This window comes from Solea solea, chromosome 16 (assembly GCF_958295425.1).
Source record: "Solea solea chromosome 16, fSolSol10.1, whole genome shotgun sequence".
Taxonomy (NCBI): Eukaryota; Metazoa; Chordata; class Actinopteri; order Pleuronectiformes; family Soleidae; genus Solea; species Solea solea.
The window spans coordinates 2,816,201-2,838,700 of record NC_081149.1 but is presented as its reverse complement, the minus strand read 5'-3'; the positions used below and the strand labels follow the sequence as shown (position 1 = coordinate 2,838,700).

The window sequence follows — 22,500 nt, the reverse complement described above, 5'->3', positions numbered from 1 at the left end:
AGGCGGTCTCCCATCCAAGTACTAACCAGGCCCGACCCTGCTTAGCTTCCGAGATCAGACGAGATCGGGCGTGCTCAGGGTGGTATGGCCGTAAGCCGACAGGCTGTGGACACAGACTCCTTTTATAGACTAGGCAAGGCCCCCTGCTCGTGGAGGAGCTCAAAAGTCAGCCTTTCGAACACACTGCACTTGAGCCTTTATCTCCACTACCTGCTACACTATATTACAGTATTAGGAAGCTACACCGAGATGGGTAAGCTGCTGCCCATCTCCAAGCTTCTCACGTGCTTGCAGAGCGACATCCAAGGCTGAAACTAGAAGGAGGTTAACGTGTGCCCGTGCGTCAACGTAATTGCAAGCCCATGTTTCTTGTAAGGAAGCAGCAGTGTAAAAGCTTACAGCACCTGGTATTCCAAGGCGGTCTCCCATCCAAGTACTAACCAGGCCCGACCCTGCTTAGCTTCCGAGATCAGACGAGATCGGGCGTGCTCAGGGTGGTATGGCCGTAAGCCGACGGGCTGGGGACACAGACTCCCTTTATAGACTAGGCAAGGCCCCCTGCTCGTGGAGGAGCTCAAAGGTCAGCCTTTCGAACGTTCAAGAGTTTAAGTTGTTTTTGGTGGGCTTTGCTGTATGGCCGCGCCCTTTGAGTGTGTCAAATGTCAAGCAGCTGTCCGTCAAGGCTCAGAGGTGCACTTAGATCACCTTGGGGCGGAGGTGATCAGCAGCAGCCTTTGTTATGCGCACTTAAAAAACATGGCACCACAACAAGTAACTTGTGTGCCAAGATCTTGAGTTGGCCCCAGACACTTGTGGGCCATCGCTTCTCGGCCTTTTGGCTAAGATCAAGTGTAGTATCTGTTCTTATCAGTTTAATATCTGATATGTCCTCTATATGGGGATTAAATATTAAATACATTTTTGAGCATTGGGAGGTGAAAACTGGGGCTTGCTCTCTTCACTCCTTGCATTGACCTGGCATTGCAGTGCCACCAGGAATGGTGCACAATTCTCTTTTTTCTGTGAAAACCAAAGCAAGGCTGGAACTAGAAGGACGATAACGTGTGCCTGTGCCCGTGCCCGTGCGTCAACGTAATTGCAAGCCCATGTTTCTTGTAAGGAAGCAGCAGTGTAAAAGCTTACAGCACCTGGTATTCCCAGGCGGTCTCCCATCCAAGTACTAACCAGGCCCGACCCTGCTTAGCTTCCGAGATCAGACGAGATCGGGCGTGCTCAGGGTGGTATGACCGTAAGCTGACGGGCTGGGGACACAGACTCCTTTTATAGACTAGGCAAGGCCCCCTGCTCGTGGAGGAGCTCAAAAGTCAGCCTTTCGAACACACTGCACTTGAGCCTTTATCTCCACTACCTGCTACACTCTATTCCAGTATTAGGAAGCTACACCGAGATGGGTAAGCTGCTCCCCATCTCCAAGCTTCTCACATGCTTGCAGAGCAACATCCAAGGCTGAAACTAGAAGGACGTTAACGTGTGCCCGTGTGTCAACGTAATTGCAAGCCCATGTTTCTTGTAAGGAAGCAGCAGTGTAAAAGCTTACAGCACCTGGTATTCCCAGGCGGTCTCCCATCCAAGTACTAACCAGGCCCGACCCTGCTGAGCTTCCGAGATCAGACGAGATCGGGCGTGCTCAGGGTGGTATGGCCGTAAGCCGACGGGCTGGGGACACAGACTCCTTTTATAGACTAGGCAAGGCCCCCTGCTCGTGGAGGAGCTCAAAAGTCAGCCTTTCGAACACACTGCACTTGAGCCTTTATCTCCACTACCTGCTACACTATATTCCAGTATTAGGAAGCTACATCGAGATGGGTAAGCTGCTGCCCATCTCCAAGCTTCTCACGTGCTTGCAGAGCGACATCCAAGGCTGAAACTAGAAGGACGTTAACGTGTGCCTGTGCGTCAACGTAATTGCAAGCCCATGTTTCTTGTAAGGAAGCAGCAGTGTAAAAGCTTACAGCACCTGGTATTCCCAGGCGGTCTCCCATCCAAGTACTAAACAGGCCCGACCCTGCTTAGCTTCCGAGATCAGACGAGATCGAGCGTGCTCAGGGTGGCTTGGCCGTAAGCCCAGGGGCCGTGGACACAGACTCCTTTTATAGACTAGGCAAGGCCCCCTGCTCGTGGAGGAGCTCAAAAGTCAGCCTTTCGAACACACTAAACTTGAGCCTTTATCTCCTCTACCTGCTACACTCTATTCCAGTATTAGGAAGCTACACCGAGATGGGTAAGCTGCTCCCCATCTCCAAGCTTCTCACATGCTTGCCGAGCGACATCCAAGGCTGAAACTAGAAGGACGTTAACGTGTGCCCGTGCGTCAACGTAATTGCAAGCCCATGTTTCTTGTAAGGAAGCAGCAGTGTAAAAGCTTACAGCACCTGGTATTCCCAGGCGGTCTCCCATCCAAGTACTAACCAGGCCCGACCCTGCTTAGCTTCCGAGATCAGACGAGATGGGGCGTGCTCAGGGTGGTATGGCCGTAAGCCAACGGGCTGGGGACACAGACTCCTTTTATAGACTAGGCAAGGCCCCCTGCTCGTGGAGGAGTTCAAAAGTCAGCCTTTCGAACACACTGCACTTGAGCCTTTATCTCCACTACCTGCTACACTCTATTCCAGTATTAGGAAGCTACACCGAGATGGGTAAGCTGCTCCCCATCTCCAAGCTTCTCACGTGCTTGCAGAGCGACATCCAAGGCTGAAACTAGAAGGACGTTAACATGTGCCCGTGCGTCAACGTAATTGCAAGCCCATGTTTCTTGTAAGGAAGCAGCAGTGTAAAAGCTTACAGCACTTGGTATTCCCAGGCGGTCTGCCATCCAAGTACTAACCAGGCCCGACCCTGCTTAGCTTCCGAGATCAGACGAGATCGGGCGTGCTCAGGGTGGTATGGCCGTAAGCCGACGGGCTGGGGACACAGACTCCTTTTATAGACTAGGCAAGGCCCCCTGCTCGTGGAGGAGCTCAAAGGTCAGCCTTTCGAACGTTCAAGAGTTTAAGTTGTTTTTGGTGGGCTTTGCTGTATGGCCGCGCCCTTTAAGTGTGTCAAATGTCAAGCAGCTGTTGTTATGGGAACTTTTGTGAGTGAGATGAAGCACGAGAACTGAGTCGGATGAATACAAGCAAGTTGATTTAATCTGAGTTGCAACCAGAGGAGCACAGTTTACAGAGTCGAAGAGTCTGCAAAGTGAACAACACTGAGCAGAGAGAAACAAGGCGTATATAAACATGTCTTCAGCAATATGTGTACGTGATATAGAAACAGGATATTCGTCAGAGTAGTTGTCTGATATGATGCCAATAAGGTGTTGTGAGAACGAGCAGATATCAATAGAGAACAGGGAGTTTCTAGGGAGGACAGGGACCTTGAGATAAAACGGGAAACTCATAATTGCCCGCTACACCTCGTGTGACCCAGGAAACAACTATCCACTGAACCTTGTGTGACCTAAAGAAACGTCTGTGTGCATGTAATATGCCATTACATTTCCCCCCTTTTTATCCTTAAGGATAAACGAGGAAGAGAAAAACAACCAATAAAACACAATCAACAATAGAATTACCAAAATATGCACACATCATATAACACAACAAAATCCCAGATGACAATCAAATAGGAGAAAAGAACAGTATTCAAAAACTTCAGACTGAGCATTCCAACTGGTTTACGATCAGTCGTCACACAGAATACAATTCAATGGAAAACCTTAAGTTAAAAGTTGCAAGCTGTTTTTGTGGATGAAAGCATCCTGAGTAGAGCATAGCAAAGAGAGAACTGGGTTACTGTCAAACAAAATCCTTTATACACATTCATCAGAGTCAGCATCAGTGTGTGAGTCGTCTGTGCTCGTGTCCTCGGTCAGGGCATAAGCAGCAGCTATGTCATCCAAAGTCACCTGGGGAGCAGGAGCAGAGACAGAAAGCATGTGATAGCGCACCATCTGCAACGAGAACAAGGAGCCCACAACTTTCTTAACCATAGGAATAATACAGCTGGACAAACAGCACATAAAAATATACAGACTTGCATGGGGAGAGTCACTGTGTGAAAAATAAAGACAGTGAAATGTTGTAACAGGTGTAGGGTGTGGTGTGGTGTAGGTCTTCTTGCGCCCACGAAGGTGACACAGAAACTACGTCTGCACGCCACTTGTTGTCTTCTTTCCTCGGGCCCTTGGTCACCTGTGTGCCTGTTGTGAACGCAAAGTCTTACTTAGCAGCCTCCGGAGTTTGTAGTTTTTTTCAGTCGAACCAGCAGGGGGTGCTGGAACCTTTCTGCAGTGGCTGGCGTGGATCCAGGTAGCCCGCTCAGCGACCTTCACAGCAGTGTGGGTTGTCAGCAGGATCTGGAACGGACCTTGCCACCTCCTGTTCCTCCACGACTTCCTCCTGAAGTCTTTTACGACCACGAAGTCACCTGGTTCGAGCTGGTGCAGGGGACCACTGGCTGGAACAGGGAGGGCTGCGATCACCTGTTTCTTTATATCAGAGAGCTGTTTGGATAGATTGGTACAGTAGGTTAGTGTGTTGTGATCACAAAGAGCTGTTGATGGGGGTGGAGATCGGGGAGTTTCCACACCTACAGAAGGAGGAGTTGCAAAAAGAATCTCAAAGGGGCTCAAGTTAGTTCTGTTTCGTTTTCGCATTCTCATATACATAAGCACTAGAGGAAGTGCTTTTGTCCATGGAAGACCTGTGTCTTCACAACACTTGGCCAGCTTGTTCTTTAGTGTTCCATTCTCCCTCTCTACTGCACCTCCACTAGCTGGGTGGTAGGCACAGTGTGTTCTCAGGTTAATGCCTAAGTATAGGCTCAGTTCAGTGATAGCTGAATTAACAAAATGGCTACCATTATCACTGGAGATTTTAGCTGGAATTCCCCATCTGGGAATGATTTCAGTAAGAAGGGCTTTAGCTACTACTGAGGCAGATTGTTTTGAGGCTGGGAACACTTCAACCCATTTGCTCCACATGTCTACCATCACTAAACAATGAGACTTTCCTTCTGATGGAGTTAGTTCTACAAAATCCATCATGACATGCTCAAAAGGTCGAGTTGGTTGAGGATGAGCAGCTTGTTGGGAAGGTTGGATTGCCCTGCCTACATTGTGAGTAGCACAGATAACACAGGCTTGGCAGTGTTTTTGAGCATAGGCAGAAAACCCTTTTGTGAACCAAAATGTATTAATCATTTGCTGCATCCCTCCTTTTGATGCATGGTCAGACCCATGCGTCAATTTAGCATAGTGAGGGAAGAAATGGGAAGGCAAACACGGGTTGTTGTCGGGGCCTATCCAGATGCCATAATGACATGAAGCACCTGCGTTTCTCCAAAGTTGCTTATCTTTTGGAGACGCAAAAGATTGAACAGCACTGAGGGAAGATGGTACGTCAGAAGAAACTGAAACCAAAGTACGTGATACAGAAGAGTCAAACAAAGGGAGAAGAGAAGCTGCCTTCGCAGCTGCATCCGCTCGAGCGTTACCTGTAGAAATTGGGTCAGAGGCATTAGTGTGAGCAGCACATTTACACACAGAAATGGCAGAAGGAAGAAGGATGGCATCTAAGAGATCTGCAATGAGTGTGTGATGCAAAACGGGCTTGCCATCATATTTCAGAAAACCTCTATGTTTCCAAAGTGCACCAAAGTCATGAACAACACCAAAAGCATATCTGGAATCAGTGTAGATATTTACAGATCTACCCTTAGCTAATTGGCAGGCAGTTGTTAAGGCCACAAGTTCTGCAGCTTGAGCTGAGAAGTGAGGTGGAAGAGATGATGACATCATCACGTCATAGTCAGAACAAACAGCAAAACCAACACGGCAGAGACCTGTAGCTGGGTCTCTTGAAGCAGAGCCATCTACATAGAGGACAAGGTCAGGATTTGTCAAGGGCGTTTCTGTCAGATCAGGTCTTGGAGAACAAGATGCTGAAAGTTCAGCCATGCAATCATGAGGCTCACCATCCTGTGGAAGAGGGAGCAGAGTAGCAGGGTTTAGAACAGTACACCTCTTAAGAGTGACATTAGGCATGTCAAGAAGACACGTATGATACCTAAGGTGTCTAGCAGCCGAAAGGTGTGATGTTTTCTGCTCAGAAAGGATCAAAGAGACCGCATGTGGCACAAGGAGAGTCAAAGGAGCGTAGCCAACTATATCTCTTGAGGCCAAAAGGGCTTTTTCAGCAGCTGCTACAGCTCTGAGACATTTTGGCATGTCTGCTGCTACAGGATCGAGTTTACCCAAGCAATATGCCACAGGACGAAGCCTGTCACCATGAGGTTGTAGGAGGACAGAAGTCATGCAACCCGAACGTTCATCCACGGTCTGAGTGAATGGTTTGGTTGGGTCAGGAAGTCCAAGTGTAGGAGGAGACTGAAGTTGAAGTTTCAAGTTTAGGAATGCAGTTTCTGCTTCCGGTGTCCACTCAAGTTGTGAGCGAGAGGTCATGCCTGATTGGTGACACAAGGTCCTGAGGGGTCTTTCAACCTCAGAAAAATTAGGGACAAAAGCGCGACAGTAGGAACACATCCCCAGGAAAGATAGCATTTGTTGTTGGGTAATTGGTTTTGGAATCTTTTGGATAGCTTCAATATGTTTTGGAGACATGGTTTTGCCTTCACCAGAAATTATGTGACCCAGGAAGGTCACAGCTTGTTTGACAAATTGTAGCTTGTTTAAGCTGGCTTTGTGACCTTCTTCTGCCAGATGTTTGAGCAGTTTGATAGTGTCAGTTATGCATTGTTTTTCAGTTGGAGCGCAGATCAGAAGATCGTCTACATGTTGTAGTAACACAGTGCCATCAGAGAGCACTAGAGGCGACAATGATTCGCATAAAGCCCGATTGTAGATTGTTGGTGATTCAGTGAAACCCTGACATAAACGGGTGAAAGTATAACCTTTCCCGTTGAACTGGAATGCAAACCAGTACTGAGAATCCTTGTGAACAGGAACACTGAAAAATGCATTTGATAGATCAACAACTGAAAACCACTTAGCAGAAGATGGGACTTGTGAAAGCAAAGTGTACGGGTTAGGAACACTTGGTGTTCTGGCATGAACAGCTGCATTAACTGCTTTTAAGTCTTGAACAAATCGCCACTCGGGTAGGGTTGGTGGTTCTCTAGCTTTTTGAACTGGAAAAATAGGAGTGCAGACAGGTGAGTTATCACATGGGATAATAACACCAGCTTCCAATAAGGATTTAAAAACAGGTTTAATGCCTTCGACGGCTTCCGGACGCAGAGGGTACTGAACTCGTTTTGGCCTGTAGTCAGACTTAGGAGTGACTATTACAGGTTCACAATTTTTTATGAGACCTACATCATATTTGCCTTGTGCCCACAATTTGGGTGGGACTCGTGCAAGGGCTGGATGGATCTGTTCTGCGGAGAGCATTTGGTGTATGTGTTCGGTTTTATCAAGATTGTGGTCTAACAAGTAGACAGATTTCAGAGCAGCCACGGTTAATTTGCATGCAGTTTTGAAAACACCCCCCTTTGGCGAGTACGACACATGTGGGTCGGGTGTAGATTGCCAATCTTTGAGCTCAATGCATGATTTTGTCCATGGACCTAAATATCTCCATTGATCAGTTTGTCCTTTGGAAAGCGAAATATGTGGATGTGAATCGTTAATCAGAAAAAATTGTTGTTGTTCAGCTGTTAAGCTGACAGAAAGTGCACATCGTAGGTCTGTCCAGTAGAGAGAGTCAGTCAGTAGAGTATCGTTGATGTCAGTCCACCATTCAGTTTCATAGTCTCTGTCAAGGTCAGTTGTCACGTGTGACGTGCAATGGAGTGCCTCAGGCTGCATGAAAACTGCAGTTGGGCTAACCAGTGCATGTGCACGTTCAGTCAGAGATAGAGCCAAAACACTCTCAACTTTCCATTGGTATATGTAGAGCAGTGAGGAGATTAAATCAGGTTGATACTTAGCCATTATATAGGCTTCAGGATTGGGTGGAGTTGTTCGTCTCACAACTTTAACTCCTTCTGGTGTCGAAATAAGTCGATGCCAAAAGCCATCATCAGGTCTCGTCCTAACAAGTTGAAAGGACAGACGTGGGAAAGCAAAAATGAGTGCTTTACTTTAGTAAATGGTTCAGGATGAGAACACGTAGTTGGAGATGTATAGTTTTCTTTGACTGTTGTTCCACATGCACCAATGGAATACATGAAATTGCCACTGAGTTTGGCCTTAGGTATTTCAGAGTATTTTAACACTGTGCGTGTTGCACCCGAGTCAACCATAAATGTAACATCTTTTCCTGCAACATTCAAAATCATAGTGGGCAGTTTCTGCACCATTGAGTCATCATACATGGTGTATGTTCCTATAGGTTTAAAGTCAGATTTTCTCTGTAAAACTTCAATAGTCTCTGTGAGTAGTTGGTGTTGTTGCTGCGATGTAAGCGTGTGAGTGGTGTATGTGTGTGTGTCATTCTCACTCCCCTTTTCTGAAGGTTCAGGGTAGGCTGTCTGGGTGACGCACGCATCCGGTCCTCCCCTCCCTCGTCTCTCAGATCAGTCAGATGATTGTTGCCAACGGTCATTTCTGCCTCTAGGTGGAGCACCTCTTCCTCTGCCTCGGCCTCGGAATTGTGTGCAATCCTTTGCCCAATGTCCTTTATTGCCACACAGGAAGCACACATCGTAGCCTGGTGGCGGTCCCATTCTTGGACCTGATCTCTCTCCTTGCCATGGCCTGCGTCCTCTCTGCATGCCTCTTCCTCCTCGTTGTGAAACACCGTAATGCTGAACTGGAAGTGGTTGAGTTGATGGTACTGCAACTTGTTCAGGGAGAGCATAGTTAACATAGCTCTGTGTTCAGTGTCTTTTCTTTTCTTTTTTTTTTTTTTTCAGCGTCTTTCTTGTCCTGCAGGCATTTGTATGCATGGTCAGCATGTCATTAGTGTCCCAATTCACCGCTTGGGGTCTGTAGTCGCCATCTCTTTGGAAAATGTCTTTCACCTTGGAGAAATCAGATGGTTTCATGTATTTCATCATGACTCTCTGGATTTCGCCTGAGGTTGGTGTGAAGTCTTTGATGAACTGAACATAGGCTCGTGCCATGGCGGCGCCACCTTGTGCAGGCTTTGGGAGGTGTGATGCTGCATCAATCAGGTCCTGAGTTGTCCATGGGCGGTAGACAAAACCTGGATTTCCATCCGGACCCATAACTTGCACCATTGGCATCGTAAAAGCTGAATCTGATTGTTGTCTGGTGCGTGCTGCAATTGGAGGGGAGAGGGAGGAGGAAGTGAGGACACTGGAGCCTGGTGAGGGAGTGTTCATAAAAGAGGATGTGGATGACATCGGTGATGACATGGCAGATGAGGCGTTGTATGGAGGAGGAACCGAAGGCGGAGCCATTGCCTTGGGAGGGGGTTGTCTTCGAGGGAGGGACCAGGAAGCGTCATCAACCAGAGAGCTCTGACCGCACCCTGTCAGTTTAGGATAGAGAGAATTCTTTTTACTCTTAGGTTCAAAATCACTTTCTTTGTCTTTCTTATCGACTTTCATACATGTTATCATTTTGCACACTTGTCTCCTTTCTCTCGTTTCACATTCATCTTCCCACTTTTTCAGACATCCTTCATTTTTTTCAATCTCTCTCATTTTATCACTTTTCACTCTCTTTTTGCTCATAATTGTCTGTCTTTCTTTCTCAAGACTTTCACGTAATTTTTTTCAGTTGATTTTTGCTCAACGATCCCCCTTCTGGGAATCCATGATTTGTCACCCAGTAATTCAAACATTCAACACTTTGATCCCCATATTTTTGTTTCATGGCCAGAATAATTGGACTGTCCGGATCATTTTTCGCTTGTTTACTTCCTTGGGTACCCATGTTTCCTTTTTACCAAGAGTCCCTGACTCTTTTGATTATTTACCTCGTATAGACCCTGTCTACCGGTAAGTCCCTGACTTCTAGTAAATAATCCTAGGTGTAGGTCTTTGACGCCTATAACCCACACCTAACTTCAGTGAGAATGGAACGTTCTCACCTACCTCAGTGAGAGTGGAAAGTTCTCACCTACTTCAGTATCAGACCATAAAGATCTGTACCTACAACTCAGTATCAGATTATAAAAATCTGTACCTACAATCTCAGTATCAGGTTATGAAAACCTATACCTACAAACTCAGTATCAGGTTATAAAAACCTATACCTACAAACTCAGTATCAGGTTATAAAAACCTATACCTACAAACTCAGTTTCAATTTCAAGGGCATAAACCCCTTCAATCAAAACCTACAACATGACAGTTCCGTGTCAAGTTCCAAAACAAAAAGGAAGTAAACAATGGAAAATGATGACCAGCAGTAATGCAAGTATCCACAGACTCAGAAAATACATAAAAAAAGAAGTTATCTCTATTGATTACAGAATCATTATCATTATTCATGAATCATTGGTAAATTTGGAATTTGGAAAGTCAACATCTCACCGTCTCAATCGGACGTTAGCTTTATCTTGGATCGTCGTGGAGCCAGTCAGTCAATCAATTGGATCGCCGGTCCCCTCTCTCTGAATACTTGGTTGGAGGTAGAGGAAGATCTCCTGGATTCCAGGTGTGCACTGCCGGCGTCCTTTTGATCCCAACGGACTCTCAGACGATCCCACTTCTGACACCAAATTGTTATGGGAACTTTTGTGAGTGAGATGAAGCACGAGAACTGAGTCGGATGAATACAAGCAAGTTGATTTAATCTGAGTTGCAACCAGAGGAGCACAGTTTACAGAGTCGAAGAGTCTGCAAAGTGAACAACACTGAGCAGAGAGAAACAAGGCGTATATAAACATGTCTTCAGCAATATGTGTACGTGATATAGAAACAGGATATTCGTCAGAGTAGTTGTCTGATATGATGCCAATAAGGTGTTGTGAGAACGAGCAGATATCAATAGAGAACAGGGAGTTTCTAGGGAGGACAGGGACCTTGAGATAAAACGGGAAACTCATAATTGCCCGCTACACCTCGTGTGACCCAGGAAACAACTATCCACTGAACCTTGTGTGACCTAAAGAAACGTCTGTGTGCATGTAATATGCCATTACACTGTCCGTCAAGGCTCAGAGGTGCACTTAGATCACCTTGGGGCGGAGGTGATCAGCAGCAGCCTTTGTTATGCGCACTTAAAAAACATGGCACCACAACAAGTAACTTGTGTGCCAAGATCTTGAGTTGGCCCCAGACACTTGTGGGCCATCGCTTCTCGGCCTTTTGGCTAAGATCAAGTGTAGTATCTGTTCTTATCAGTTTAATATCTGATATGTCCTCTATATGGGGATTAAATATTAAATGCATTTTTGAGCATTGGGAGGTGAAAACTGGGGCTTGCTCTCTTCACTCCTTGCATTGACCTGGCATTGCAGTGCCACCAGGAACGGTGCACCATTCTCTTTTTTCTGTGAAAACCAAAGCAAGGCTGGAACTAGAAGGACGTTAACGTGTGCCTGTGCCCGTGCCCGTGCGTCAACGTAATTGCAAGCCCATGTTTCTTGTAAGGAAGCAGCAGTGTAAAAGCTTACAGCACCTGGTATTCCCAGGCGGTCTCCCATCCAAGTACTAACCAGGCCCGACCCTGCTTAGCTTCCGAGATCAGACGAGATGGGGCGTGCTCAGGGTGGTATGGCCGTAAGCCAACGGGCTGGGGACACAGACTCCTTTTATAGACTAGGCAAGGCCCCCTGCTCGTGGAGGAGCTCAAAAGTCAGCCTTTCGAACACACTGCACTTGAGCCTTTATCTCCACTACCTGCTACACTCTATTCCAGTATTAGGAAGCTACACCGAGATGGGTAAGCTGCTCCCCATCTCCAAGCTTCTCACGTGCTTGCAGAGCGACATCCAAGGCTGAAACTAGAAGGACGTTAACATGTGCCCGTGCGTCAACGTAATTGCAAGCCCATGTTTCTTGTAAGGAAGCAGCAGTGTAAAAGCTTACAGCACTTGGTATTCCCAGGCGGTCTGCCATCCAAGTACTAACCAGGCCCGACCCTGCTTAGCTTCCGAGATCAGACGAGATCGGGCGTGCTCAGGGTGGTATGGCCGTAAGCCGACGGGCTGGGGACACAGACTCCTTTTATAGACTAGGCAAGGCCCCCTGCTCGTGGAGGAGCTCAAAGGTCAGCCTTTCGAACGTTCAAGAGTTTAAGTTGTTTTTGGTGGGCTTTGCTGTATGGCCGCGCCCTTTAAGTGTGTCAAATGTCAAGCAGCTGTCCGTCAAGGCTCAGAGGTGCACTTAGATCACCTTGGGGCGGAGGTGATCAGCAGCAGCCTTTGTTATGCGCACTTAAAAAACATGGCACCACAACAAGTAACTTGTGTGCCAAGATCTTGAGTTGGCCCCAGACACTTGTGGGCCATCGCTTCTCGGCCTTTTGGCTAAGATCAAGTGTAGTATCTGTTCTTATCAGTTTAATATCTGATATGTCCTCTATATGGGGATTAAATATTAAATGCATTTTTGAGCATTGGGAGGTGAAAACTGGGGCTTGCTCTCTTCACTCCTTGCATTGACCTGGCATTGCAGTGCCACCAGGAACGGTGCACCATTCTCTTTTTTCTGTGAAAACCAAAGCAAGGCTGGAACTAGAAGGACGTTAACGTGTGCCTGTGCCCGTGCCCGTGCGTCAACGTAATTGCAAGCCCATGTTTCTTGTAAGGAAGCAGCAGTGTAAAAGCTTACAGCACCTGGTATTCCCAGGCGGTCTCCCATCCAAGTACTAACCAGGCCCGACCCTGCTTAGCTTCCGAGATCAGACGAGATGGGGCGTGCTCAGGGTGGTATGGCCGTAAGCCAACGGGCTGGGGACACAGACTCCTTTTATAGACTAGGCAAGGCCCCCTGCCTGTGGAGGAGCTCAAAGGTCAGCCTTTCGAACGTTCAAGAGTTTAAGTTGTTTTTGGTAGGCTTTGCTGTATGGCCGCGCCCTTTGAGTGTGTCAAATGTCAAGCAGCTGTCCGTCAAGGCTCAGAGGTGCACTTAGATTACCTTGGGGCGGAGGTGATCAGCAGCAGCCTTTGTTATGCGCACTTAAAAAACATGGCACCACAACAAGTAACTTGTGTGCCAAGATCTTGAGTTGGCCCCAGACACTTGTGGGCCATCGCTTCTCGGCCTTTTGGCTAAGATCAAGTGTAGTATCTGTTCTTATCAGTTTAATATCTGATATGTCCTCTATATGGGGATTAAATATTAAATGCATTTTTGAGCATTGGGAGGTGAAAACTGGGGCTTGCTCTCTTCACTCCTTGCATTGACCTGGCATTGCAGTGCCACCAGGAACGGTGCACCATTCTCTTTTTTCTGTGAAAACCAAAGCAAGGCTGGAACTAGAAGGACGTTAACGTGTGCCTGTGCCCGTGCGTCAACGTAATTGCAAGCCCATGTTTCTTGTAAGGAAGCAGCAGTGTAAAAGCTTACAGCACCTGGTATTCCCAGGCGGTCTCCCATCCAAGTACTAACCAGGCCCGACCCTGCTTAGCTTCCGAGATCAGACGAGATCGGGCGTGCTCAGGGTGGTATGGCCGTAAGCCGACGGGCTGGGGACACAGACTCCTTTTATAGACTAGGCAAGGCCCCCTGCTCGTGGAGGAGCTCAAAAGTCAGCCTTTCGAACACACTGCACTTGAGCCTTTATCTCCACTACCTGCTACACTATATTCCAGTATTAGGAAGCTACATCGAGATGGGTAAGCTGCTGCCCATCTCCAAGCTTCTCACGTGCTTGCAGAGCGACATCCAAGGCTGAAACTAGAAGGACGTTAACGTGTGCCCGTGCGTCAACGTAATTGCAAGCCCATGTTTCTTGTAAGGAAGCAGCAGTGTAAAAGCTTACAGCACCTGGCATTCCCAGGCGGTCTCCCATCCAAGTACTAAACAGGCCCGACCCTGCTTAGCTTCCGAGATCAGACGAGATCGAGCGTGCTCAGGGTGGTTTGGCCGTAAGCCCAGGGGCCGGGGACACAGACTCCTTTTATAGACTAGGCAAGGCCCCCTGCTCGTGGAGGAGCTCAAAAGTCAGCCTTTCGAACACACTAAACTTGAGCCTTTATCTCCACTACCTGCTACACTCTATTCCAGTATTAGGAAGCTACACCGAGATGTGTAAGCTGCTCCCCATCTCCAAGCTTCTCACATGCTTGCAGAGCGACATCCAAGGCTGAAACTAGAAGGACATTAACGTGTGCCCGTGCGTCAACGTAATTGCAAGCCCATGTTTCTTGTAAGGAAGCAGCAGTGTAAAAGCTTACAGCACCTGGTATTCCCAGGCGGTCTCCCATCCAAGTACTAACCAGGCCCGACCCTGCTTAGCTTCCGAGATCAGACGAGATCGGGCGTGCTCAGGGTGGTATGGCCGTAAGCCGGCGGGCTGGGGACACAGACTCCTTTTATAGACTAGGCAAGGCCCCCTGCTCATGGAGGAGCTCAAAGGTCAGCCTTTCGAACGTTCAAGAGTTTAAGTTGTTTTTGGTGGGCTTTGCTGTATGGCCGCGCCCTTTGAGTGTGTCAAATGTCAAGCAGCTGTCCGTCAAGGCTCAGAGGTGCACTTAGATCACCTTGGGGCGGAGGTGATCAGCAGCAGCCTTTGTTATGCGCACTTAAAAAACATGGCACCACAACAATTAACTTGTGTGCCAAGATCTTGAGTTGGCCCCAGACACTTGTGGGCCATCGCTTCTCGGCCTTTTGGCTAAGATCAAGTGTAGTATCTGTTCTTATCAGTTTAATATCTGATATGTCCTCTATATGGGGATTAAATATTAAATGCATTTTTGAGCATTGGGAGGTGAAAACTGGGGCTTGCTCTCTTCACTCCTTGCATTGACCTGGCATTGCAGTGCCACCAGGAACGGTGCACCATTCTCTTTTTTCTGTGAAAACCAAAGCAAGGCTGGAACTAGAAGGACGTTAACGTGTGCCTGTGCCCGTGCCCGTGCGTCAACGTAATTGCAAGCCCATGTTTCTTGTAAGGAAGCAGCAGTGTAAAAGCTTACAGCACCTGGTATTCCCAGGCGGTCTCCCATCCAAGTACTAACCAGGCCCGACCCTGCTTAGCTTCCGAGATCAGACGAGATGGGGCGTGCTCAGGGTGGTATGGCCGTAAGCCAACGGGCTGGGGACACAGACTCCTTTTATAGACTAGGCAAGGCCCCCTGCTCGTGGAGGAGCTCAAAAGTCAGCCTTTCGAACACACTGCACTTGAGCCTTTATCTCCACTACCTGCTACACTCTATTCCAGTATTAGGAAGCTACACCGAGATGGGTAAGCTGCTCCCCATCTCCAAGCTTCTCACGTGCTTGCAGAGCGACATCCAAGGCTGAAACTAGAAGGACGTTAACATGTGCCCGTGCGTCAACGTAATTGCAAGCCCATGTTTCTTGTAAGGAAGCAGCAGTGTAAAAGCTTACAGCACTTGGTATTCCCAGGCGGTCTGCCATCCAAGTACTAACCAGGCCCGACCCTGCTTAGCTTCCGAGATCAGACGAGATCGGGCGTGCTCAGGGTGGTATGGCCGTAAGCCGACGGGCTGGGGACACAGACTCCTTTTATAGACTAGGCAAGGCCCCCTGCTCGTGGAGGAGCTCAAAGGTCAGCCTTTCGAACGTTCAAGAGTTTAAGTTGTTTTTGGTGGGCTTTGCTGTATGGCCGCGCCCTTTAAGTGTGTCAAATGTCAAGCAGCTGTCCGTCAAGGCTCAGAGGTGCACTTAGATCACCTTGGGGCGGAGGTGATCAGCAGCAGCCTTTGTTATGCGCACTTAAAAAACATGGCACCACAACAAGTAACTTGTGTGCCAAGATCTTGAGTTGGCCCCAGACACTTGTGGGCCATCGCTTCTCGGCCTTTTGGCTAAGATCAAGTGTAGTATCTGTTCTTATCAGTTTAATATCTGATATGTCCTCTATATGGGGATTAAATATTAAATGCATTTTTGAGCATTGGGAGGTGAAAACTGGGGCTTGCTCTCTTCACTCCTTGCATTGACCTGGCATTGCAGTGCCACCAGGAACGGTGCACCATTCTCTTTTTTCTGTGAAAACCAAAGCAAGGCTGGAACTAGAAGGACGTTAACGTGTGCCTGTGCCCGTGCCCGTGCGTCAACGTAATTGCAAGCCCATGTTTCTTGTAAGGAAGCAGCAGTGTAAAAGCTTACAGCACCTGGTATTCCCAGGCGGTCTCCCATCCAAGTACTAACCAGGCCCGACCCTGCTTAGCTTCCGAGATCAGACGAGATGGGGCGTGCTCAGGGTGGTATGGCCGTAAGCCAACGGGCTGGGGACACAGACTCCTTTTATAGACTAGGCAAGGCCCCCTGCTCGTGGAGGAGCTCAAAAGTCAGCCTTTCGAACACACTGCACTTGAGCCTTTATCTCCACTACCTGCTACACTCTATTCCAGTATTAGGAAGCTACACCGAGATGGGTAAGCTGCTCCCCATCTCCAAGCTTCTCACGTGCTTGCAGAGCGACATCCAAGGCTGAAACTAGAAGGACGTTAACATGTGCCCGTGCGTCAACGTAATTGCAAGCCCATGTTTCTTGTAAGGAAGCAGCAGTGTAAAAGCTTACAGCACTTGGTATTCCCAGGCGGTCTGCCATCCAAGTACTAACCAGGCCCGACCCTGCTTAGCTTCCGAGATCAGACGAGATCGGGCGTGCTCAGGGTGGTATGGCCGTAAGCCGACGGGCTGGGGACACAGACTCCTTTTATAGACTAGGCAAGGCCCCCTGCTCGTGGAGGAGCTCAAAGGTCAGCCTTTCGAACGTTCAAGAGTTTAAGTTGTTTTTGGTGGGCTTTGCTGTATGGCCGCGCCCTTTAAGTGTGTCAAATGTCAAGCAGCTGTCCGTCAAGGCTCAGAGGTGCACTTAGATCACCTTGGGGCGGAGGTGATCAGCAGCAGCCTTTGTTATGCGCACTTAAAAAACATGGCACCACAACAAGTAACTTGTGTGCCAAGATCTTGAGTTGGCCCCAGACACTTGTGGGCCATCGCTTCTCGGCCTTTTGGCTAAGATCAAGTGTAGTATCTGTTCTTATCAGTTTAATATCTGATATGTCCTCTATATGGGGATTAAATATTAAATGCATTTTTGAGCATTGGGAGGTGAAAACTGGGGCTTGCTCTCTTCACTCCTTGCATTGACCTGGCATTGCAGTGCCACCAGGAACGGTGCACCATTCTCTTTTTTCTGTGAAAACCAAAGCAAGGCTGGAACTAGAAGGACGTTAACGTGTGCCTGTGCCCGTGCCCGTGCGTCAACGTAATTGCAAGCCCATGTTTCTTGTAAGGAAGCAGCAGTGTAAAAGCTTACAGCACCTGGTATTCCCAGGCGGTCTCCCATCCAAGTACTAACCAGGCCCGACCCTGCTTAGCTTCCGAGATCAGACGAGATGGGGCGTGCTCAGGGTGGTATGGCCGTAAGCCAACGGGCTGGGGACACAGACTCCTTTTATAGACTAGGCAAGGCCCCCTGCTCGTGGAGGAGCTCAAAAGTCAGCCTTTCGAACACACTGCACTTGAGCCTTTATCTCCACTACCTGCTACACTCTATTCCAGTATTAGGAAGCTACACCGAGATGGGTAAGCTGCTCCCCATCTCCAAGCTTCTCACGTGCTTGCAGAGCGACATCCAAGGCTGAAACTAGAAGGACGTTAACATGTGCCCGTGCGTCAACGTAATTGCAAGCCCATGTTTCTTGTAAGGAAGCAGCAGTGTAAAAGCTTACAGCACTTGGTATTCCCAGGCGGTCTGCCATCCAAGTACTAACCAGGCCCGACCCTGCTTAGCTTCCGAGATCAGACGAGATCGGGCGTGCTCAGGGTGGTATGGCCGTAAGCCGACGGGCTGGGGACACAGACTCCTTTTATAGACTAGGCAAGGCCCCCTGCTCGTGGAGGAGCTCAAAGGTCAGCCTTTCGAACGTTCAAGAGTTTAAGTTGTTTTTGGTGGGCTTTGCTGTATGGCCGCGCCCTTTAAGTGTGTCAAATGTCAAGCAGCTGTCCGTCAAGGCTCAGAGGTGCACTTAGATCACCTTGGGGCGGAGGTGATCAGCAGCAGCCTTTGTTATGCGCACTTAAAAAACATGGCACCACAACAAGTAACTTGTGTGCCAAGATCTTGAGTTGGCCCCAGACACTTGTGGGCCATCGCTTCTCGGCCTTTTGGCTAAGATCAAGTGTAGTATCTGTTCTTATCAGTTTAATATCTGATATGTCCTCTATATGGGGATTAAATATTAAATGCATTTTTGAGCATTGGGAGGTGAAAACTGGGGCTTGCTCTCTTCACTCCTTGCATTGACCTGGCATTGCAGTGCCACCAGGAACGGTGCACCATTCTCTTTTTTCTGTGAAAACCAAAGCAAGGCTGGAACTAGAAGGACGTTAACGTGTGCCTGTGCCCGTGCCCGTGCGTCAACGTAATTGCAAGCCCATGTTTCTTGTAAGGAAGCAGCAGTGTAAAAGCACCTGGTATTCCCAGGCGGTCTCCCATCCAAGTACTAACCAGGCCCGACCCTGCTTAGCTTCCGAGATCAGACGAGATGGGGCGTGCTCAGGGTGGTATGGCCGTAAGCCGACGGGCTGGGGACACAGACTCCTTTTATAGACTAGGCAAGGCCCCCTGCTCGTGGAGGAGCTCAAAAGTCAGCCTTTCGAACACACTGCACTTGAGCCTTTATCTCCACTACCTGCTACACTATATTCCAGTAATAGGAAGCTACATCGAGATGGGTAAGCTGCTGCCCATCTCCAAGCTTCTCATGTGCTTGCAGAGCGACATCCAAGGCTGAAACTAGAAGGACGTTAACGTGTGCCCGTGCGTCAACGTAATTGCAAGCCCATGTTTCTTGTAAGGAAGCAGCAGTGTAAAAGCTTACAGCACCTGGTATTCCCAGGCGGTCTCCCATCCAAGTACTAAACAGGCCCGACCCTGCTTAGCTTCCGAGATCAGACGAGATCGAGCGTGCTCAGGGTGGTTTGGCCGTAAGCCAAGGGGCCGGGGACACAGACTCCTTTTATAGACTAGGCAAGGCCCCCTGCTCGTGGAGGAGCTCAAAAGTCAGCCTTTCGAACACACTGCACTTGAGCCTTTATCTCCACTACCTGCTACACTCTATTCCAGTATTAGGAAGCTACACCGAGATGGGTAAGCTGCTCCCCATCTCCAAGCTTCTCACGTGCTTGCAGAGCGACATCCAAGGCTGAAACTAGAAGGACGTTAACATGTGCCCGTGCGTCAACGTAATTGCAAGCCCATGTTTCTTGTAAGGAAGCAGCAGTGTAAAAGCTTACAGCACTTGGTATTCCCAGGCGGTCTGCCATCCAAGTACTAACCAGGCCCGACCCTGCTTAGCTTCCGAGATCAGACGAGATCGGGCGTGCTCAGGGTGGTATGGCCGTAAGCCGACGGGCTGGGGACACAGACTCCTTTTATAGACTAGGCAAGGCCCCCTGCTCGTGGAGGAGCTCAAAGGTCAGCCTTTCGAACGTTCAAGAGTTTAAGTTGTTTTTGGTGGGCTTTGCTGTATGGCCGCGCCCTTTAAGTGTGTCAAATGTCAAGCAGCTGTCCGTCAAGGCTCAGAGGTGCACTTAGATCACCTTGGGGCGGAGGTGATCAGCAGCAGCCTTTGTTATGCGCACTTAAAAAACATGGCACCACAACAAGTAACTTGTGTGCCAAGATCTTGAGTTGGCCCCAGACACTTGTGGGCCATCGCTTCTCGGCCTTTTGGCTAAGATCAAGTGTAGTATCTGTTCTTATCAGTTTAATATCTGATATGTCCTCTATATGGGGATTAAATATTAAATGCATTTTTGAGCATTGGGAGGTGAAAACTGGGGCTTGCTCTCTTCACTCCTTGCATTGACCTGGCATTGCAGTGCCACCAGGAACGGTGCACCATTCTCTTTTTTCTGTGAAAACCAAAGCAAGGCTGGAACTAGAAGGACGTTAACGTGTGCCTGTGCCCGTGCCTGTGCCCGTGCCCGTGCGTCAACGTAATTGCAAGCCCATGTTTCTTGTAAGGAAGCAGCAGTGTAAAAGCTTACAGCACCTGGTATTCCCAGGCGGTCTCCCATCCAAGTACTAACCAGGCCCGACTCTGCTTAGCTTCCGAGATCAGACGAGATCGGGCGTGCTCAGGGTGGCATGGCCGTAAGCCGACGGGCTGGGGACACAGACTCCTTTTATAGACTAGGCAAGGCCCCCTGCCTGTGGAGGAGCTCAAAGGTCAGCCTTTCGAACGTTCAAGAGTTTAAGTTGTTTTTGGTAGGCTTTGCTGTATGGCCGCGCCCTTTGAGTGTGTCAAATGTCAAGCAGCTGTCCGTCAAGGCTCAGAGGTGCACTTAGATTACCTTGGGGCGGAGGTGATCAGCAGCAGCCTTTGTTATGCGCACTTAAAAAACATGGCACCACAACAAGTAACTTGTGTGCCAAGATCTTGAGTTGGCCCCAGACACTTGTGGGCCATCGCTTCTCGGCCTTTTGGCTAAGATCAAGTGTAGTTTCTGTTCTTATCAGTTTAATATCTGATATGTCCTCTATATGGGGATTAAATATTAAATGCATTTTTGAGCATTGGGAGGTGAAAACTGGGGCTTGCTCTCTTCACTCCTTGCATTGACCTGGCATTGCAGTGCCACCAGGAACGGTGCACCATTCTCTTTTTTCTGTGAAAACCAAAGCAAGGCTGGAACTAGAAGGACGTTAACGTGTGCCTGTGCCCGTGCGTCAACGTAATTGCAAGCCCATGTTTCTTGTAAGGAAGCAGCAGTGTAAAAGCTTACAGCACCTGGCATTCCCAGGCGGTCTCCCATCCAAGTACTAAACAGGCCCGACCCTGCTTAGCTTCCGAGATCAGACGAGATCGAGCGTGCTCAGGGTGGTTTGGCCGTAAGCCCAGGGGCCGGGGACACAGACTCCTTTTATAGACTAGGCAAGGCCCCCTGCTCGTGGAGGAGCTCAAAAGTCAGCCTTTCGAACACACTAAACTTGAGCCTTTATCTCCACTACCTGCTACACTCTATTCCAGTATTAGGAAGCTACACCGAGATGTGTAAGCTGCTCCCCATCTCCAAGCTTCTCACATGCTTGCAGAGCGACATCCAAGGCTGAAACTAGAAGGACATTAACGTGTGCCCGTGCGTCAACGTAATTGCAAGCCCATGTTTCTTGTAAGGAAGCAGCAGTGTAAAAGCTTACAGCACCTGGTATTCCCAGGCGGTCTCCCATCCAAGTACTAACCAGGCCCGACCCTGCTTAGCTTCCGAGATCAGACGAGATCGGGCGTGCTCAGGGTGGTATGGCCGTAAGCCGGCGGGCTGGGGACACAGACTCCTTTTATAGACTAGGCAAGGCCCCCTGCTCATGGAGGAGCTCAAAGGTCAGCCTTTCGAACGTTCAAGAGTTTAAGTTGTTTTTGGTGGGCTTTGCTGTATGGCCGCGCCCTTTGAGTGTGTCAAATGTCAAGCAGCTGTCCGTCAAGGCTCAGAGGTGCACTTAGATCACCTTGGGGCGGAGGTGATCAGCAGCAGCCTTTGTTATGCGCACTTAAAAAACATGGCACCACAACAATTAACTTGTGTGCCAAGATCTTGAGTTGGCCCCAGACACTTGTGGGCCATCGCTTCTCGGCCTTTTGGCTAAGATCAAGTGTAGTATCTGTTCTTATCAGTTTAATATCTGATATGTCCTCTATATGGGGATTAAATATTAAATGCATTTTTGAGCATTGGGAGGTGAAAACTGGGGCTTGCTCTCTTCACTCCTTGCATTGACCTGGCATTGCAGTGCCACCAGGAACGGTGCACCATTCTCTTTTTTCTGTGAAAACCAAAGCAAGGCTGGAACTAGAAGGACGTTAACGTGTGCCTGTGCCCGTGCCCGTGCGTCAACGTAATTGCAAGCCCATGTTTCTTGTAAGGAAGCAGCAGTGTAAAAGCTTACAGCACCTGGTATTCCCAGGCGGTCTCCCATCCAAGTACTAACCAGGCCCGACCCTGCTTAGCTTCCGAGATCAGACGAGATGGGGCGTGCTCAGGGTGGTATGGCCGTAAGCCAACGGGCTGGGGACACAGACTCCTTTTATAGACTAGGCAAGGCCCCCTGCTCGTGGAGGAGCTCAAAAGTCAGCCTTTCGAACACACTGCACTTGAGCCTTTATCTCCACTACCTGCTACACTCTATTCCAGTATTAGGAAGCTACACCGAGATGGGTAAGCTGCTCCCCATCTCCAAGCTTCTCACGTGCTTGCAGAGCGACATCCAAGGCTGAAACTAGAAGGACGTTAACATGTGCCCGTGCGTCAACGTAATTGCAAGCCCATGTTTCTTGTAAGGAAGCAGCAGTGTAAAAGCTTACAGCACTTGGTATTCCCAGGCGGTCTGCCATCCAAGTACTAACCAGGCCCGACCCTGCTTAGCTTCCGAGATCAGACGAGATCGGGCGTGCTCAGGGTGGTATGGCC

At 48.8% G+C, this 22,500-nt stretch overlaps 1 protein-coding gene, 37 non-coding genes and 1 pseudogene across 38 annotated transcripts in view; 11 read left to right on the top strand and 28 right to left on the bottom strand.

Moving 5' to 3' along the window:
• Nucleotides 1-96, bottom strand: part of LOC131476490 (5S ribosomal RNA) — a 119-nt gene extending 23 nt beyond the window's left edge. Inside the window, exon 1 of the ribosomal RNA XR_009242858.1 lies at nucleotides 1-96. This exon is cut by the window's left edge and continues 23 nt beyond it. This is a non-coding gene — a ribosomal RNA (5S ribosomal RNA).
• A 296-nt stretch (nucleotides 97-392) lies between these two features.
• On the bottom strand, nucleotides 393-511 carry LOC131477411 (5S ribosomal RNA). The gene has a single exon (XR_009243750.1). It is a non-coding gene; the product is annotated as a 5S ribosomal RNA (ribosomal RNA).
• Nucleotides 512-819: 308 nt separating this feature from the next.
• LOC131442460 (U2 spliceosomal RNA) lies at nucleotides 820-1,012 on the top strand. The gene has a single exon (XR_009233033.1). It is a non-coding gene; the product is annotated as a U2 spliceosomal RNA (small nuclear RNA).
• Nucleotides 1,013-1,136: 124 nt separating this feature from the next.
• LOC131477055 (5S ribosomal RNA) lies at nucleotides 1,137-1,255 on the bottom strand. Its single transcript, XR_009243410.1, has one exon. It is a non-coding gene; the product is annotated as a 5S ribosomal RNA (ribosomal RNA).
• A 296-nt stretch (nucleotides 1,256-1,551) lies between these two features.
• On the bottom strand, nucleotides 1,552-1,670 carry LOC131477816 (5S ribosomal RNA). The gene has a single exon (XR_009244136.1). It is a non-coding gene; the product is annotated as a 5S ribosomal RNA (ribosomal RNA).
• A 296-nt stretch (nucleotides 1,671-1,966) lies between these two features.
• Nucleotides 1,967-2,085, bottom strand: LOC131441282 (5S ribosomal RNA). Its single transcript, XR_009231951.1, has one exon. It is a non-coding gene; the product is annotated as a 5S ribosomal RNA (ribosomal RNA).
• A 296-nt stretch (nucleotides 2,086-2,381) lies between these two features.
• LOC131441031 (5S ribosomal RNA) lies at nucleotides 2,382-2,500 on the bottom strand. Its single transcript, XR_009231709.1, has one exon. It is a non-coding gene; the product is annotated as a 5S ribosomal RNA (ribosomal RNA).
• Nucleotides 2,501-2,796: 296 nt separating this feature from the next.
• Nucleotides 2,797-2,915, bottom strand: LOC131441170 (5S ribosomal RNA). Its single transcript, XR_009231845.1, has one exon. It is a non-coding gene; the product is annotated as a 5S ribosomal RNA (ribosomal RNA).
• Nucleotides 2,916-3,131: 216 nt separating this feature from the next.
• Nucleotides 3,132-11,078, bottom strand: LOC131475882 (protein NYNRIN-like). The gene is made up of 2 exons (XM_058654245.1): nucleotides 5,335-11,078; nucleotides 3,132-5,304 (listed from the first exon to the last, which is right to left on the bottom strand). Exons 1-2 carry the CDS (start codon nucleotides 7,955-7,957, stop codon nucleotides 4,193-4,195), a joined length of 3,735 nt encoding a protein of 1,244 aa, XP_058510228.1. The 5' UTR covers nucleotides 7,958-11,078; the 3' UTR covers nucleotides 3,132-4,192.
• Nucleotides 11,079-11,231: 153 nt separating this feature from the next.
• LOC131441953 (U2 spliceosomal RNA) lies at nucleotides 11,232-11,424 on the top strand. Its single transcript, XR_009232543.1, has one exon. It is a non-coding gene; the product is annotated as a U2 spliceosomal RNA (small nuclear RNA).
• A 124-nt stretch (nucleotides 11,425-11,548) lies between these two features.
• LOC131441030 (5S ribosomal RNA) lies at nucleotides 11,549-11,667 on the bottom strand. Its single transcript, XR_009231708.1, has one exon. It is a non-coding gene; the product is annotated as a 5S ribosomal RNA (ribosomal RNA).
• A 296-nt stretch (nucleotides 11,668-11,963) lies between these two features.
• LOC131441169 (5S ribosomal RNA) lies at nucleotides 11,964-12,082 on the bottom strand. Its single transcript, XR_009231844.1, has one exon. It is a non-coding gene; the product is annotated as a 5S ribosomal RNA (ribosomal RNA).
• A 308-nt stretch (nucleotides 12,083-12,390) lies between these two features.
• LOC131441952 (U2 spliceosomal RNA) lies at nucleotides 12,391-12,583 on the top strand. The gene has a single exon (XR_009232542.1). It is a non-coding gene; the product is annotated as a U2 spliceosomal RNA (small nuclear RNA).
• Nucleotides 12,584-12,707: 124 nt separating this feature from the next.
• On the bottom strand, nucleotides 12,708-12,826 carry LOC131441028 (5S ribosomal RNA). Its single transcript, XR_009231706.1, has one exon. It is a non-coding gene; the product is annotated as a 5S ribosomal RNA (ribosomal RNA).
• Nucleotides 12,827-13,134: 308 nt separating this feature from the next.
• Nucleotides 13,135-13,327, top strand: LOC131441951 (U2 spliceosomal RNA). The gene has a single exon (XR_009232541.1). It is a non-coding gene; the product is annotated as a U2 spliceosomal RNA (small nuclear RNA).
• Nucleotides 13,328-13,445: 118 nt separating this feature from the next.
• Nucleotides 13,446-13,564, bottom strand: LOC131476489 (5S ribosomal RNA). The gene has a single exon (XR_009242857.1). It is a non-coding gene; the product is annotated as a 5S ribosomal RNA (ribosomal RNA).
• Nucleotides 13,565-13,860: 296 nt separating this feature from the next.
• LOC131441239 (5S ribosomal RNA) lies at nucleotides 13,861-13,979 on the bottom strand. The gene has a single exon (XR_009231911.1). It is a non-coding gene; the product is annotated as a 5S ribosomal RNA (ribosomal RNA).
• A 296-nt stretch (nucleotides 13,980-14,275) lies between these two features.
• LOC131476488 (5S ribosomal RNA) lies at nucleotides 14,276-14,394 on the bottom strand. Its single transcript, XR_009242856.1, has one exon. It is a non-coding gene; the product is annotated as a 5S ribosomal RNA (ribosomal RNA).
• A 308-nt stretch (nucleotides 14,395-14,702) lies between these two features.
• Nucleotides 14,703-14,895, top strand: LOC131441949 (U2 spliceosomal RNA). The gene has a single exon (XR_009232539.1). It is a non-coding gene; the product is annotated as a U2 spliceosomal RNA (small nuclear RNA).
• Nucleotides 14,896-15,019: 124 nt separating this feature from the next.
• LOC131441027 (5S ribosomal RNA) lies at nucleotides 15,020-15,138 on the bottom strand. The gene has a single exon (XR_009231705.1). It is a non-coding gene; the product is annotated as a 5S ribosomal RNA (ribosomal RNA).
• A 296-nt stretch (nucleotides 15,139-15,434) lies between these two features.
• Nucleotides 15,435-15,553, bottom strand: LOC131441168 (5S ribosomal RNA). Its single transcript, XR_009231843.1, has one exon. It is a non-coding gene; the product is annotated as a 5S ribosomal RNA (ribosomal RNA).
• A 308-nt stretch (nucleotides 15,554-15,861) lies between these two features.
• Nucleotides 15,862-16,054, top strand: LOC131441948 (U2 spliceosomal RNA). The gene has a single exon (XR_009232538.1). It is a non-coding gene; the product is annotated as a U2 spliceosomal RNA (small nuclear RNA).
• A 124-nt stretch (nucleotides 16,055-16,178) lies between these two features.
• LOC131441026 (5S ribosomal RNA) lies at nucleotides 16,179-16,297 on the bottom strand. Its single transcript, XR_009231704.1, has one exon. It is a non-coding gene; the product is annotated as a 5S ribosomal RNA (ribosomal RNA).
• Nucleotides 16,298-16,593: 296 nt separating this feature from the next.
• LOC131441167 (5S ribosomal RNA) lies at nucleotides 16,594-16,712 on the bottom strand. The gene has a single exon (XR_009231842.1). It is a non-coding gene; the product is annotated as a 5S ribosomal RNA (ribosomal RNA).
• Nucleotides 16,713-17,020: 308 nt separating this feature from the next.
• LOC131441947 (U2 spliceosomal RNA) lies at nucleotides 17,021-17,213 on the top strand. The gene has a single exon (XR_009232537.1). It is a non-coding gene; the product is annotated as a U2 spliceosomal RNA (small nuclear RNA).
• A 124-nt stretch (nucleotides 17,214-17,337) lies between these two features.
• On the bottom strand, nucleotides 17,338-17,456 carry LOC131441025 (5S ribosomal RNA). The gene has a single exon (XR_009231703.1). It is a non-coding gene; the product is annotated as a 5S ribosomal RNA (ribosomal RNA).
• A 296-nt stretch (nucleotides 17,457-17,752) lies between these two features.
• LOC131441165 (5S ribosomal RNA) lies at nucleotides 17,753-17,871 on the bottom strand. The gene has a single exon (XR_009231840.1). It is a non-coding gene; the product is annotated as a 5S ribosomal RNA (ribosomal RNA).
• A 308-nt stretch (nucleotides 17,872-18,179) lies between these two features.
• Nucleotides 18,180-18,372, top strand: LOC131441946 (U2 spliceosomal RNA). The gene has a single exon (XR_009232536.1). It is a non-coding gene; the product is annotated as a U2 spliceosomal RNA (small nuclear RNA).
• A 117-nt stretch (nucleotides 18,373-18,489) lies between these two features.
• Nucleotides 18,490-18,608, bottom strand: LOC131441480 (5S ribosomal RNA; annotated as a pseudogene).
• Nucleotides 18,609-18,904: 296 nt separating this feature from the next.
• LOC131441056 (5S ribosomal RNA) lies at nucleotides 18,905-19,023 on the bottom strand. Its single transcript, XR_009231733.1, has one exon. It is a non-coding gene; the product is annotated as a 5S ribosomal RNA (ribosomal RNA).
• Nucleotides 19,024-19,319: 296 nt separating this feature from the next.
• On the bottom strand, nucleotides 19,320-19,438 carry LOC131441164 (5S ribosomal RNA). The gene has a single exon (XR_009231839.1). It is a non-coding gene; the product is annotated as a 5S ribosomal RNA (ribosomal RNA).
• Nucleotides 19,439-19,746: 308 nt separating this feature from the next.
• LOC131441945 (U2 spliceosomal RNA) lies at nucleotides 19,747-19,939 on the top strand. Its single transcript, XR_009232535.1, has one exon. It is a non-coding gene; the product is annotated as a U2 spliceosomal RNA (small nuclear RNA).
• A 136-nt stretch (nucleotides 19,940-20,075) lies between these two features.
• LOC131440910 (5S ribosomal RNA) lies at nucleotides 20,076-20,194 on the bottom strand. Its single transcript, XR_009231592.1, has one exon. It is a non-coding gene; the product is annotated as a 5S ribosomal RNA (ribosomal RNA).
• A 308-nt stretch (nucleotides 20,195-20,502) lies between these two features.
• LOC131442625 (U2 spliceosomal RNA) lies at nucleotides 20,503-20,695 on the top strand. Its single transcript, XR_009233193.1, has one exon. It is a non-coding gene; the product is annotated as a U2 spliceosomal RNA (small nuclear RNA).
• Nucleotides 20,696-20,813: 118 nt separating this feature from the next.
• On the bottom strand, nucleotides 20,814-20,932 carry LOC131441238 (5S ribosomal RNA). The gene has a single exon (XR_009231910.1). It is a non-coding gene; the product is annotated as a 5S ribosomal RNA (ribosomal RNA).
• Nucleotides 20,933-21,228: 296 nt separating this feature from the next.
• On the bottom strand, nucleotides 21,229-21,347 carry LOC131476485 (5S ribosomal RNA). Its single transcript, XR_009242854.1, has one exon. It is a non-coding gene; the product is annotated as a 5S ribosomal RNA (ribosomal RNA).
• Nucleotides 21,348-21,655: 308 nt separating this feature from the next.
• LOC131441944 (U2 spliceosomal RNA) lies at nucleotides 21,656-21,848 on the top strand. Its single transcript, XR_009232534.1, has one exon. It is a non-coding gene; the product is annotated as a U2 spliceosomal RNA (small nuclear RNA).
• Nucleotides 21,849-21,972: 124 nt separating this feature from the next.
• LOC131441024 (5S ribosomal RNA) lies at nucleotides 21,973-22,091 on the bottom strand. Its single transcript, XR_009231702.1, has one exon. It is a non-coding gene; the product is annotated as a 5S ribosomal RNA (ribosomal RNA).
• Nucleotides 22,092-22,387: 296 nt separating this feature from the next.
• Nucleotides 22,388-22,500, bottom strand: part of LOC131441163 (5S ribosomal RNA) — a 119-nt gene continuing 6 nt past the window's right edge. Inside the window, exon 1 of the ribosomal RNA XR_009231838.1 lies at nucleotides 22,388-22,500. This exon is cut by the window's right edge and continues 6 nt beyond it. This is a non-coding gene — a ribosomal RNA (5S ribosomal RNA).

What these genes read in the sequence shown, in the direction of transcription:
- LOC131475882 (XM_058654245.1), bottom strand. Translation starts at nt 7,957, where the DNA reads ATGGCTAAGTATCAACCTGATTTAATCTCCTCACTGCTCTACATATAC. An exon ending in GCAACTTTGGAGAAACGCAG is followed by an intron (nt 5,305 to 5,334) that starts GTGCTTCATGTC and finishes GCATCTGGATAG; the next exon opens with GCCCCGACAACAACCCGTGT.